Source organism: Misgurnus anguillicaudatus, chromosome 22 (genome assembly GCF_027580225.2).
Source record: "Misgurnus anguillicaudatus chromosome 22, ASM2758022v2, whole genome shotgun sequence".
Lineage (NCBI taxonomy): Eukaryota > Metazoa > Chordata > Actinopteri > Cypriniformes > Cobitidae > Misgurnus > Misgurnus anguillicaudatus.
Genome location: NC_073358.2, coordinates 29,564,131 through 29,577,713, shown reverse-complemented (window position 1 = coordinate 29,577,713; position 13,583 = coordinate 29,564,131). Strand labels below are relative to the sequence as shown.

Sequence of the window (13,583 nt, the reverse complement as noted above, 5' to 3'; positions counted from 1 at the left end):
ACGAGTTTGGAAAAACATGAAGGTGTGTCATTAATGACATTTTTTCATTTTTGGGTGAACTATCCCTTTAATAGTTAATTTAAAGGGATTTTTTAATAATTTTAACATCAAGCAAGCCCTGCATTTTCTAATTCCTGCATGATTTAAAACCAAAACCTCAAACATGCATGTGGATGGACACACATCCTTCGTATAGGTTAATCATTTAGGATTGGTACACCTCTCAGAAAACATACAAATAAAGATCATTTTAGACATTTAGTGACTACGGTCTAAGGCTGCGTCTTAATTCATCAAACAATGGGCTAGACCAGGGGTGTCAAACTTAGTTTCTTACAGAGTTTAGCTCCAACCAGCCCCAACACACCGGTCTTGAAGTTTCTAGTAACCTTGAAGACCTTGATTAGCTGCATCAGGTGTGTTTGATTAAGGCTGGATCCAAACTCTGCAGAGACACCGGCCCTCCAGGAAATGAGTTTGACACCCCTGGGCTAGACCCAGGGTCAAACAGAAATTGCATGTTGCATTAATCAAGCGTTAATACAATTAGCGCCTTTAAAATTAATTTACGTTAACACATTATTAACGCGCTAATTTTGACAGCCCAGTATACACTCACCTAAAGGATTATTAGGAACACCTGTTCAATTTCTCATGAATGCAATTATCTAATCAACCAATCACATGGCAGTTGCTTCAGTGTGTTTTTATAAATCTTATGCCTGCCCGCTGCAGCGGAGTCGTCTAACTTCAGAAATTTGAATGCACATACATGCTGGAGTTGATCCACACGTACGGTGTATGTGCGCGCGATCGATCGACCAACCAAACGAGAGAGAAAGATGCTTCTGATAATATTGTCAGTTTATTTCATCAAAACCGCATCTTCGCTATTACACTATAAGGACTCAGCATGTACTCAAGGATTTTTTTTAACTCCTCAAAAAGAATGGAGTAATGATGACAGCCCTAAATACAACGTAGAGATAGTCCTCCTAACACACATTTAAAGTGTTATTAAAAAATGTAACAGCGTTTTGTTAAAAAATGTTTTTTAGCAGGTAGGTCTTGTCAGCTTTATCATTTTAAAAGTAGATTGCTACACAAAAAAGGCTGGACACCCCTGATTTAATGTTTATGATTAAAAAAGTGCATATAGCTGCTAATTGTATTTGTTGTTTGCTGATTTTCAAAAATAAAACTTGTTAAAATGTTTTCAGTGTGTGTATCAGTTCTTTTTGAACATTTCCATCTCATTTTAAGAAAACCATGATAATATTGATAACCGTGATAACTTTGGTCACGATAATCATGATATGAAATTTTCTAACCGTCCCATCCCTAGGTGTGGTCCTGGTCAAGACAATCTCCTGAATCCCCATTCTGACATTCAGTTTGGAAAAGAAAGGTAATTTTAGCAATTTTGAGCGTGGCATGGTTGTTGGTGCCAGACGGGTTGGTCTGAGTATTTCACAATCTGCCTAGTTACTGGGATTTTCACACACAACCATTTTTAGGGTTTACAGAGAATGGTGTGAAAAGGGAAAAACATCCAGGATGCGGCAGTCCTGTGGGCGAAAATGCCTTGCTGATTCTAGAGGTCAGAGGAAAATGGGCCGACTGATTCAAGCTGATAAAAGAGCAACTTTGACTGAAATAACCACTCGTTACAACCGGAGGTATGCAGCAAAGCATTTGTGAAGCCACAACACCCACAACCTTGAGACGGAAGGGCTACAACAGCAGAAGACCCCACCGGGTACCACTCATCTCCACTACAAATAGGAAAAAGAGGCTACAATTTGCACAAGCTCACCAAAATTGGACAGTTGAAGACTGGAAAAATGTTGCCTGGTCTGATGAGTCTCGATTTCTGTTGAGACATTCAGATGGTAGAGTCAGAATTTGTCGTAAACAGAATGAGAACATGGATCCATCATGCCTTATTACCACTGTGGAGGCTAGTGGTGTAATGGGGGATGGGTTTTTTTGGCACACTTTAGGCCCCTTAGTGCCAATTGGGCATCGTTTAAATCCCATGGCCTACCTGAGCATTGTTTCTGACCATGTCCATCCCTTTATGACCACCATGTACTCATCCTCTGATGGCTACTTCCAGCAGGATAATGCACCATGTCACAAAGCTTGATTCATTTTTAAATTGGTTTCTTGAACATGACAATGAGTTCACTGTACTAAAATGGCCCCCACAGTCACCAGATCTCAACCCAATAGAGCATCTTTGGGATGTGGTGGAACAGGAGCTTCGTGCCCTGAATGTGCATCCCACAAATCTCCATCAACTGCAAGATGCTATCCTATCAATAAGGGCCAACATTTCTAAAGAATGCTTTCAGCACCTTGTTGAATCAATGCCACGTAGAATTAAGACAGTTTTGACAGTCAAACACAGTATTAGTATGGTGTTCCTAATAATCCTTTAGGTGAACAGTGACTTGTAAAATGGTTAATTACACTCCTTGATTCTGGTTGGTCAATAGATGCAATTTATTTATGAAAACGCTGCACCTAACAATTCTGTGAATCATTGCGAAGTACTCTCTTAGCAATGTAAACATATGTGATACATTCTGTTGCTATTCCCAGTGGGGACTATTTTTTCCAGCGGAAAGGCTTTTTGTGATTTTGTGTATAGATTTGAAATTAATTATCTGGCATATTAAGAACAACTATTTGAATTGGCCTAGCCATGGCCTACTAAAGACATAAGATACTGTAAGTGTAAACAGTAAAGCACACTGTCTTTCAATCATGTCTGTGCTTAGTTGTGATCACATCTGATCTCCACAGCAGAAAATAACTGACCTCAATCTGTGCTAACAAGCCTGCTCAGCAAGAGTCTGGCAGTCACACAGAGAAGCACATTGTACTGCGTATGTTGCAAGTCTTTTTGTTCATGTTTGGGTGTGTAAAACTGAATTTATTCAATTAGTGCATGCTAGTACATAAAAGCATCTCTGGTTTGTGCTTAACAGGGGTTATGGCCTGCCATGTTTGCTTAACCCCAATACAAACAGTAATAAGTTGCAAGACATAAAAGCTACTCGCATAAAAGGCCCGCAGCACTCGGGCTTACAAAGCACCATCCTAATTACAGGCCAAACCTCAAACTGTCAACGCCTGTCAACAAGATTAATTAGGGTATGACTCTCTAATACGCGTGTTAAAATGCCTACACATTTTATAGACGAGAAAGAGTCCAATTTTGATACTTGATTTGTTTTGACATAGACGTGACCAATTATTAAAAAGTAAAGGAAGATTTTGATGATGACAACAAAATGATGACACATGTTCTGTTCATGTGGAAGTCAGGAGTGATGACGCCCTTTACAGGCATGCAGCACTAACATATGTAAGAGCAACAGCTGAGAGCTTAGATAAAGAAGTCTTAGACATTGAGTCATTATCATCTACACATCATCTTAAAGCTTTAGTTAACCACCAAATAAAAAGCAGGAACATATGAAATACTGAGATATGTGATTGATGAAGACAAACACAAGAAAAAATGACAAGACTTCAGCAGTCTACAGCAGATCACAGGCTGCAACAGAAACTCTGTTTACACCTGGTATTGAGATCTGTCTTGGGTGATCGGATGTGGCACATTAGCCTCTTTCACACAGTAATTCTGGTAAATTACCATGAATTTACCAGAATTAATTTACCAGTAAATACAAAAATGTGCTGTTCACACATGCAGTGACGTTCCGTCTTTTTACCAGTAAGACATCATTCACACATCAGTATCAAAATACCGGTAAACTCGGACAGAAAGCGGAAGTTACTTGTGGCGCGCGGCCGGCGAGCTCCGTCCGTGTCGTAGGCTATTTGTAAACGGCGGGTTATGACTTAATATCCACGGTCCGTATTTTGTTGTTTTCACATCTGTGGCAAACGGTCGCGAAGTTGCTTGTGACCAAACAACACTGCATTAGGCGGCGTCAAACGGAACCTGCGCGTTTGCACATTAGGCTTCACAGATGGTGTGCTAAGGACGTCGGCAATTTGGCAATTAGATGGTAAGCTGTTTTAAACAACTTTGGTGAAGAAATGTGGATGTTAACTTCAGGTGTGCTCGACTTTTAAGCAACATGTGTGTGGAAACGTCCGTAAACAGTCTGGGGGAAACCGCGTCACCTGTATAAAACTTTCTGATTGGCCCGCCCGATCTGTCAGCGCGGTCTGACGTCATCTAAATGCCGGTAATGCTATATTTTTCGTTCACACACAGCGCTTACCGGCAAATTACCGTTAATCTTACAACCTGCCTTACTGGTAAATTGGGAGCACTGATTTACCGGAAAGGTTCTGTTCACACATGACATGTTAACTGCAATTTACCAGTAAATTACCAGTAAAGACTGTATGTGTGAAAGGGACTATTGGCATAGGCCTGTCTCATGTGAGTACTACATAATCACTTATTACGACTGTATAGTAATGCATATTGATAAAGCACAAAGTAAATTTAGATTTGAAACCATTGTTTTTTAGTGGTTGTTTGCAAGTAAATAATCCTTCACTGCTGTCCAGGATACATCAGGGCCGATTATCTTTTATACTCCACGTTCAATGGGGTCACACGCATTTTTCATTTGTGGCTTTGGTGGCCCGATAAAAAATTCTAAAAATCTATTCTTAGGGTCCCAATTTGATTCAGAATTGATTCTTGACATACTAATTAGCATATTTGTGACATCATCATCATTACATCACTTTGCCAAGCCGTTCTCATTGACAATTATGTTATTTTTCTGCTGTCAGACATTAAAACAAAGTAAAAAAAAAAGATTAACATGACTCATGAATTCTACACGTTAACCAGCAGTAACTCCTACGAACTGCCGCATCGTCTTATTATCATTATAATACACCTACAATAAGGAGCAGTGGTTTCGGCTAATATACTTATGTGCATATTTTTACAGAAGTTCATGTTCTTATCTCTAAACAGTCAGTCATTTTATTCATCTTGCAGTTTAGAATTAGTCAGACTGGGCTTGATGTATTTGTCTTTTTCTTCTTTACCGCTCGCGTAAGCTCCACTGTAGGAGCGCATGTAGGTTTGGGCGATAAACCGGCAGGCACGGTTGAGATTTTGGAGTATCGTGTCTATTGAGGTTACGCACCCACTTCACGTCACGAAACTTTACATTTGTACACGATTTTAAGCACCGCAGCTTTAAAACAAGTGATTTTAAGTCATTAAAACCTAAAAAAACTGTGCTAAATGCGCACGCTATTTCTGTGTGAGAGGAGCTTTAAGCCGCGCATCCACTGCTCATTAAAGTCGCCATGAAATGGAAGTAGCGATTGTCTAATTTTTCCAGTGGTGACGTATATCTGAGTAAAACTGCTACTGAAATGACAAAAAGGTAGGGCTGGAATTCAAATTGTCCATTGAGAATTGATTGGATAGTTTGAAATTGGGTCATGTTGCTAATTGCTAATCGCTGCGATCTTCTACTGGACCCCGCCCCCCGCCACACTATATGACCAGAACTAGATATCATTTCGAAAAAATTTTCGTTTTTGATTAAAGATTATGAGACCACATGAAGTAGAAAAAATGAATATCACAGATTATTAATTTGTAAAACAAAATACCACAATATTCCAAAACAAATGACAGTTTTTCATTTTAATTTTGTAGACTTTAAGCTTGTGAGCATTTTCCCCACTTTATTGGCCCTAAATACACATATGCGTCAAAAACCCCTCATCATCACAACCATTTAGGTCTTTAAGGGCGGAGTGCACAATGATTGAAAAACGCTTTGAAAAAGGGAGTTGGGCCGACTACCAAAACACACTTGTAGCCAATCAGCAATAAGTGGCATGTCTACTAACCGACATCCTTGCCGGGGTTGCCTATGTGTGCGGCGGGTCTATCAAAAGAAGGTCCAGATTCTATTGGGGTAGGGGTGTGTTTGTTCAGGTGATTTCAAATATCAACATTGTGCACTCCGCCTTTAAGAGAAAGTAAACAGTTGAAAAAGGAAACGCATGTAAAACAACAGTATATTGGACTTTGGTCTTCAAGGGGAAGTTACTGATATAGAGTACTGTGCAAAAGCCACCATGCCAGAATTAGATTTGTTGTTTTTGCAATGTTATAGTGATCATATAAAATTGTTTCTCAGTCTCTTTAATAGAATATATCCAGAAAACACAGGAAATGTGTATATAGTATTAAAAACTGTATAAAAATGTAAACTGATATGTCAAGTTTTTAAGATAAACTCCCCTTACACTTGAGCAATAGCAGGAAACTGCAGGATCTCTTAAATCTAAATTAAATTAAATCCTAATTTCTAATTGTAAAGAAATTAAGTATTTTTACTTAATTCTGCTCAAAAACACTCAAGATGTGTTTAGTGCCAAGAGAGATCACACTAAACACTGACAAAGCATTTAGTCCTGAATTTTGTTTTGTACATATTTCCTGTATTTTCTGTTTGTATCCTAATAAAATAGATTGAAAAATAAATATGGATGGACATCAGTGTTTCCCATACATTGATTTACTCGTGGAGCACCGTCACGTAATCAACACTGGGCACCACAAATAGATTTTTCATGATCCCCATGTACATTTATATTTTACTGTTTAAAAACATCTTAATTTATTGTTGCAAGCACCCAGCATGCCCCTCCCTTTCTCGTGTGCAGCGCGCGCCTCTCTCACATAACAGTGAAAAAGTGGTGGTGTTTTCAATGTCCGTTCCTCCGTATACTTTCTTTTTCGCGTAAACGTCAACAGTCACAAATTTTACTGACAGAGAAGACGGCTGATCGAGTTTATCATGACTTGACGAAAGGTTAGCATTAGTGTTTCCAACACACACACCCATTCTCTGTGATGCGGTATGCATGCGCACGTGTTTTGTTGTAGTAACTTTGTGTAACAATTACTGTGTATTCTCTCATATTTCTGAATTTGCACACAATTGTCTGCGCTATACGCAACAATAACACTCACATTTAAATAAGGGCTCATAACAAGACTTTGATGAGAAGAGCAACAGCAGTAAGACTTCAATGTAAATGTATGGTGATTTATAGAACAGCTGTAAATATACACGTACATTTCATAATTTCCTGTTCTTTTGCGTGTTTTTTTCAAATATAAAAGCGCATAAGCATTTACTAGCATTCTAGGCGAAAAAACAAGTCAGTTCCTGAATACCACGACACAAACTTTAAAAAGTCAAATTCACTTCTCAGAGGCAAGGAACTGTTCCTGAAACTGACGTTCTCCCCAAACTGAAATTAAACACAGTGTTTCGAGTTTTTCTCGTCTGTGTCACATCTGATATCAGGAAGCAAGGTAACGTGCACAAATGACGACGAGAGAGGTGACCTGCTGCGCAATCGAGTTACCCCTCCCACTTCTGAATGTTTTACTGAGATTTCTAATCCCGTCCGAATTGACCATCAATATTATTATATATGTATTATCCTTTAATACATCACTCATTGTTTATCTTCAGTAAGCTTGGGTTTTGTTTGTTTTTGTCTACTTTTTATGCTTGTATAAGTTTTTTATGAGAATTATAAAATTATATGGCATTAAAGATTTTAATTACAAAATCCTGAGTTTTGGGTACCATGAAAATAGCTTGTACCAATAAGGCCTGTTCACATTGGCTTGGTTTTGTCAACTTGAAACTAATCCTTTAACCCCAAGTTTGTTTAACTATTTTCATGGTACAGGCCCCTGGGGTTTCCAACCTTTGTGAGGAAGGGCTACCACAATGAAAAAAAAACAATCTGGAGGGCTACTTTTTTGATATAGTCTACTCAAAACCTTTTTGTTTTACTTGTTGATTTTATTTTATTTTACTTGTTGATATGTTTTATCATTGTTTAAAATGTTAGCATGAATTAAATAAGCCAAGCTTTATAAAATAATGTAATAAATACATATTAACATTGAGGCTATTAGTAGAATGGGCTGGAAACTCAACCTAGTGTGGGCAACCTGATGCATGTTGGCGACCACTGCTCTAAACTGTCCGCATACTGCACAGCTCCGGCAGTTGATGGTCGCCTTTTGGGTCTAATAACGTCACGTTACTATTTTGTAAACTAAATTTGAATCGCGATTGCTATACTTTTAACCCACCCCACAGAATTTAGCACTGATGACATATACATTGTAATGCCAAATGAAAACAGGATGAAAGCACAGAAATTGTGTGTAGGTCTCACCTCACAGGTGTTATAGTCTTCTGAGTCCAGCAGTAAACAAAGTTTTGGTAGAAGTTCTGGCCAGTTCTGTAACTCCCCTTTAGAGGCTATAGTTGTGATCAAAATACCTGAAGAACAAAAACATTTAAATGTAGTATATTTTCAGAATATGCACAATTTAGACTTACCTGTACCAGTTTATATAAGCTACTTTTTATGACTAAAATCAGATTGTTTACGCAAATTTGATGACATGTAAAAACATCAAGACACAATATAAGAACTAAAGCTGCAACTAGTGCTGCACAATTAATCGCATCGCAATCGCGATGTCAGCCTGTTCGATTATATGATAGCAAAATGTTGCAATTATATTAAATAAATAAATGTGTGGACTTGTTAACACAAACTTTCTGATAACAGTTTGATGATTTTCCTTGCTGTTTAAAAAAAGAAAGAAAAATGAACAAAAAAGGCAGTGCACGTGTGGCATGCACATGTGTGGTGTGCTTCGTCACTTATACCAGAGCGAAGATGGATGCAGAGGAGGTTGAGTGATCTGGTAAAAAAAAAAAAACTCTATGTCTGTTGTATTTTGGATTTAGGATTACTGACACTGAGCAGTTGCTACATCACGTGGCAATACGAAAACATTTCTAGTTTTACAAATACACATTTTAGCTAAACTGTGTGTGGATTTTCCTTAAAACCCATCAAGTTGACTCATGATACCATTTAGTATAATCGCACATTGCAATATTAGCATCAATAACCGCAATGGGAAAAATTACCCAAATCGTGCAGCCCTAGCTGCAACTAATGATTGTTATTCAATCAATCAATCAATCAAATCAAATCAATCAATCAACTAATGATTTTTTTTCCATTAACCTACCAATGATTATTTAGGCATGACCTTAAATGACAAGATCAAATGCAATTCATTAAGCACAACCAGCATACGTTTAAAGTGCTTTCTCAATGTCAGCCCTTCAAAAACGCAACAGAACCATGGCTGACTACAACAGTGTAATGCAACAGCGGATCAATAGTTTGCTTTATTATAGTGTTAAATGCAGACTGTGTTTAAGATAACAAATAAAGAAAAAACTACTTTGAGATGCATATTTTAATACTAATCTAGGTTGAGCTAAATCTACTACTTATAGCATTCATCGCTGAAGCCTAAAACTGACAGGGTTGTGGTTCTGGCAAAAAATCTTTAAAATGGGAATAAATAATTTGTTAAAGTATCTTATGCAAATCAATAACTTTATGTAATAGATTAATCAACTAGGTCGACATGTAATTTTAGCCCTTATGTAAACAAATGATATTAGATACATCACTATATTTATTACTGCAAGTAAAACATGTTTTATTTAACCAATACTAATTATTTTCAAAACTAAATAAAATTTACATGTAACCTGCAAGTCTTAACGCCCAGATCAAATCTTTTGACAATAACCACATATCTCTTTTGTAGCACATGTTTACATTTACGTAAGACACAATTCGTATCCGTTATCAGTGTTTACATTAAACTGATTAGTTGCTATGAGCACAACGACTTGCGCTTCACTTATGCAGTGTCACTCAAATGTACAAGACTTTAGGTATGTTTTATTCATAAAACTCAAACAATATAACTTGGCAGTAACACGTATCCTTGTGTGTGTAGTATTATCTGCAAGGTTATGTATTTCTGTCACAGATGAAGGAGTGAAACTACTTGAAAGTCTGAAAATGTACACTCGACTGTAATTAATAAGAGAAAAGGTGGCTTTTTATTGCTGCTGTTGTAAGAACGACTTTAATGCTTTCCACATTGATCATACAGCAACTGCAGGTGTTTAAAACACAAGCGCTTCATTCGCATCTGGTGCCTTTGTGTCAGAAGGCCAGCCGGTAAATTTTCTTATTTGGCTTTAATGCTCTTTTTTTGTGCCGAGTAGTGACGTCAGAATCAGGCTTGTGCACAATTCAGAATTGGCCCCCATTCAATTCATGAATTTGAATTTAATTGACTCCGCCCTACAGAAAGTTGAATTTGAATTGGAATTGGAATGACAGGAAGTGGAATTAAATTCATGGCAATTCAAAGAAATTCCACAAACAAAACAGAAAGAATCTCACATACATTCAGTGTTAGGAAAGTTACTTTGGAAAATTGTTTGGAAACCATTTTAAATACTTGGTTAAAGTAAAACATTCTGGGAAATGAAGTCATGTTCCATCGTGTTCCACAAAATTACAATTACAAAAAATCAAACTTAATTATTTGTTATGTGACTAAAGTTTTTAACATTAATTGCTGGGGGAAAACATTTTCTGTTAATGTAATCTGTACAAGTAGTTAAAACTAATATAATTTATAGATTATGTAATGCAATCAAATCTGACATATACTGAAAGCTTCATTTTTAACACTTCACTTACTGTATAATATGTATATGAATTTCTTTGAATTTCTATTGATTTTCTTAAGTTTCTTAAAGGAAAACACCACCGTTTTTCAGTATTTTTCCATGTTCCTACCTCAGCTTAGACGAATTAATACATACCTGTCTTTTTTCAATGCGTATACTTGATCTTTGTACAGCGATCGTGACTGTGTTAGCATTTAGCCTAGCCCCATTCATTCCTTAGGATCCAAACAGGGATGAATTTGGAAGCCATCAAGCACTTCCATGTTTTCCCTGTTTAAAGACTGTAAGTAACACGAGTATGTATAGAGGTACAAAATAAAATGTGGCAAGTTTTTTTAAGAAGATAAAAAATTATAACTATATTGTATGGGAGTGCAGCACTTAGTTTGCAGCACTTCAGGCGCAGTAATATTGACAGAAGTTTGAGCAAGAGGGGGAGTAATCAGGAGTGATGATGTTACTGCACGCTGAGGTCGAACTGCTGCAAACTAAGTGTTCTTCCGCCATACAATTCCGCTTAAAACAATTGCCACGTTTTATTTTGTGCCACCATACTTACTCGTGTAACTACTCATGTAACAGTCTTTAAAAAGGGAAACCATGGAAGTGTTTGGTGGCTTCTAAATTCATTCCTGTTTGGATCCTAAAGAATAAATAAGGCTAGGCTAAACGCTAACACATTTACAACGCACTGTACAAAGATTAAGTATGTATTAATTTGTCTAAGTTGAGGTGAGAACATAGTAAAATATTGAAAACTGGTGGTGTTTCCTTTAAGGCAAAGTAATGAATAGGTTATTTGCATTTAGTGCAGGAATAGAAGATCAGATTAACATACATTTAGCTAAGACTCATTTATGTAGTCGAATGCAAATGGAACAGTTATACCAAGTCAGATATCTATCTGATTAGAGAGGTGACCAGGTTTTAAAGGTATAGGTCGACCGATATGGCTTTTTCTCTGGCCGATGCTGATATTTAGAAATCAGGGTAGCCGATGGCCGATATGGTTGGCCGATTTTCTATATGTACATAATAATCAAAATGTTATCACCATTAGCAGATATTTTAAATGTAAAAATGTCACTATTTAAGTCAAAGTATTTAAAAAAAATTATGACTGGTCTTTCTGAAGAGTTTTACAACGTCCTCTGTCTGCACCATGCATTTATCAGACACAGATATTACCTGACACTCTGCTGTCATCATCTTTGATCAGTTTTTTACCGTGGCTTTTATTGCTTTGTAGGATAAAATACTTATTTGGTAGACCTGATAAATTATTTATTCATCATAAAGTTAACATAGTAAATGTCTATGTTTTTTAGTTGAGACTGTTATTTAGGGCAAATCTTTCTAAACACGTTTACATTCTCATTTCTGAGGCGCTATAAGTGGCTGATTGTACTGACAGTGACGTCTTGTGAGTTTAGTGTTTGGACAGATCTGTTGTTTCAACCGTTCATTCAAACGAATCCGTTCAAAGGAGTCAGTTCGCGAATCAGACGGGTTGTGTTCTAATCCAGGCTGAGCAGCGCAAAACTGTAAACAAAGTGTTACTGTAACAACACGAAAAACATTTCTTCTGTGGATATGATTTGGTCTTCCGACCTTTCGCCATTGAGTCAGTTTTGTTTTGAGTAAAAAAGCAGGGAGACAGTTTAAAGACAGAAAGCCTGTGCGCGCGGCTCTGCTCTCTCTATCATGCAAACAAAGATCATCATCACTCATTAATCACATAAAATGAGCCTAATCTTTGCACGGACAGTGCACCGCGAGACATAAGCCCGTCGCGCTGTTGTATTGGCTGCTTGATTCGCACAATCCCGCCATCGTTTACTAAAGCTGTTTGTGAACAAGGCACGGCTGCACACACACGGGAGCGATCTGCTTGCAGCAAGAGGCAGCGTCACAAGTTCTACAACAGCACTTAGGTGCCCGCAGATGCGCCTGCATATTAATCGGCCTAATTTTTTAAAATATGCCAAAAATCTGCCAATAAATCAGTCGACCTCTAGTTAAAGGCCCTATAATGACGGCAGGAAGAAAAGCTCATTGTAAAATAATGTGAAATAAATATAGTAAAAAGGACATTTTAAAAATGAAACTTGTGCAATGGGGAGAAAATTGGTAAAATATTTAGGAAAATGACAAATAAAACATTTTTTGGGTTGTTCGGTATTCAGCTGAGTGTTTCATTTCATTCGGTTTCGGCCAAGAATTTTTATTTCGATGAATCCCTAAAAAAATCTTATTTTGGTGGCTGTGTAAATTGCAGCCAAAGACTCCTGTAAACCTTGCAACCATAGCACAGCACTACGTGCCTTTTCACGAGCTGATCATCATGAACACCAAAGACAACTAACCCAGACACTCCTAGTACACCACAGAAATTAATAAATCATCTTGTACAAAAAAAAACGACAAAAAGCCATGCACAGACCCAGAGCCATAATAAAGTTTATGTGATGGCTCAGAGCCAGAATGTAAATGCACTGCCGGTCCATACTCACCCACTGTGGCTCTAATGAGCGGTGAGGAGTCCCCAATGTTCTGCAAACACTCATTTTTTATGAAGTCAGAGACTCCATTTGGGAAGTTCTGGTAATGGGCCTTAACGTTGTTCTTCAGAATGAGACCACTGAGAGAGCGAGTGGGCTCGTCTATGTGGAAGTGAGAAAATAGGATACAGTTTACAAGCAGCATTAGATGAAAGAAACAAACAAAACTGGTTACTGGTGGCTCAACAAAGGACTTTGTCCGCATTTGTAGCTGCACTGCACTGTCAATGCAAAGGTCATGGGTTTTATTCCTAGGAAACATGCATACTAACAAAACTGTATAGACTGAATGCGCTGTAAGTCAATCTAGATAAAAGCATCTGCCAGATGCATAAATGTAAATGCAATAGATCTTATCGTGATAATTTAG

The 13,583-nt window shown here is 37.5% G+C and overlaps 1 protein-coding gene across 3 annotated transcripts in view; it reads right to left on the bottom strand.

The window, feature by feature from the left end:
- Positions 1-13,583, bottom strand: part of tnpo1 (transportin 1) — a 49,037-nt gene that overhangs the window by 30,439 nt on the left and 5,015 nt on the right. For all 3 annotated transcript variants that reach the window (XR_008643099.2, XM_055199652.2, XM_055199651.2), the window contains 2 exons: positions 13,166-13,315; positions 8,242-8,348 (listed from right to left, as the gene is read on the bottom strand). Coding sequence is in view for 2 of the 3 variants with exons in the window: in XM_055199652.2 (XP_055055627.2) it covers positions 8,242-8,348; positions 13,166-13,315 (257 nt within the window). In the remaining variant the exon portion in view is untranslated. The remainder of the gene's footprint in view (positions 1-8,241; positions 8,349-13,165; positions 13,316-13,583) is intronic.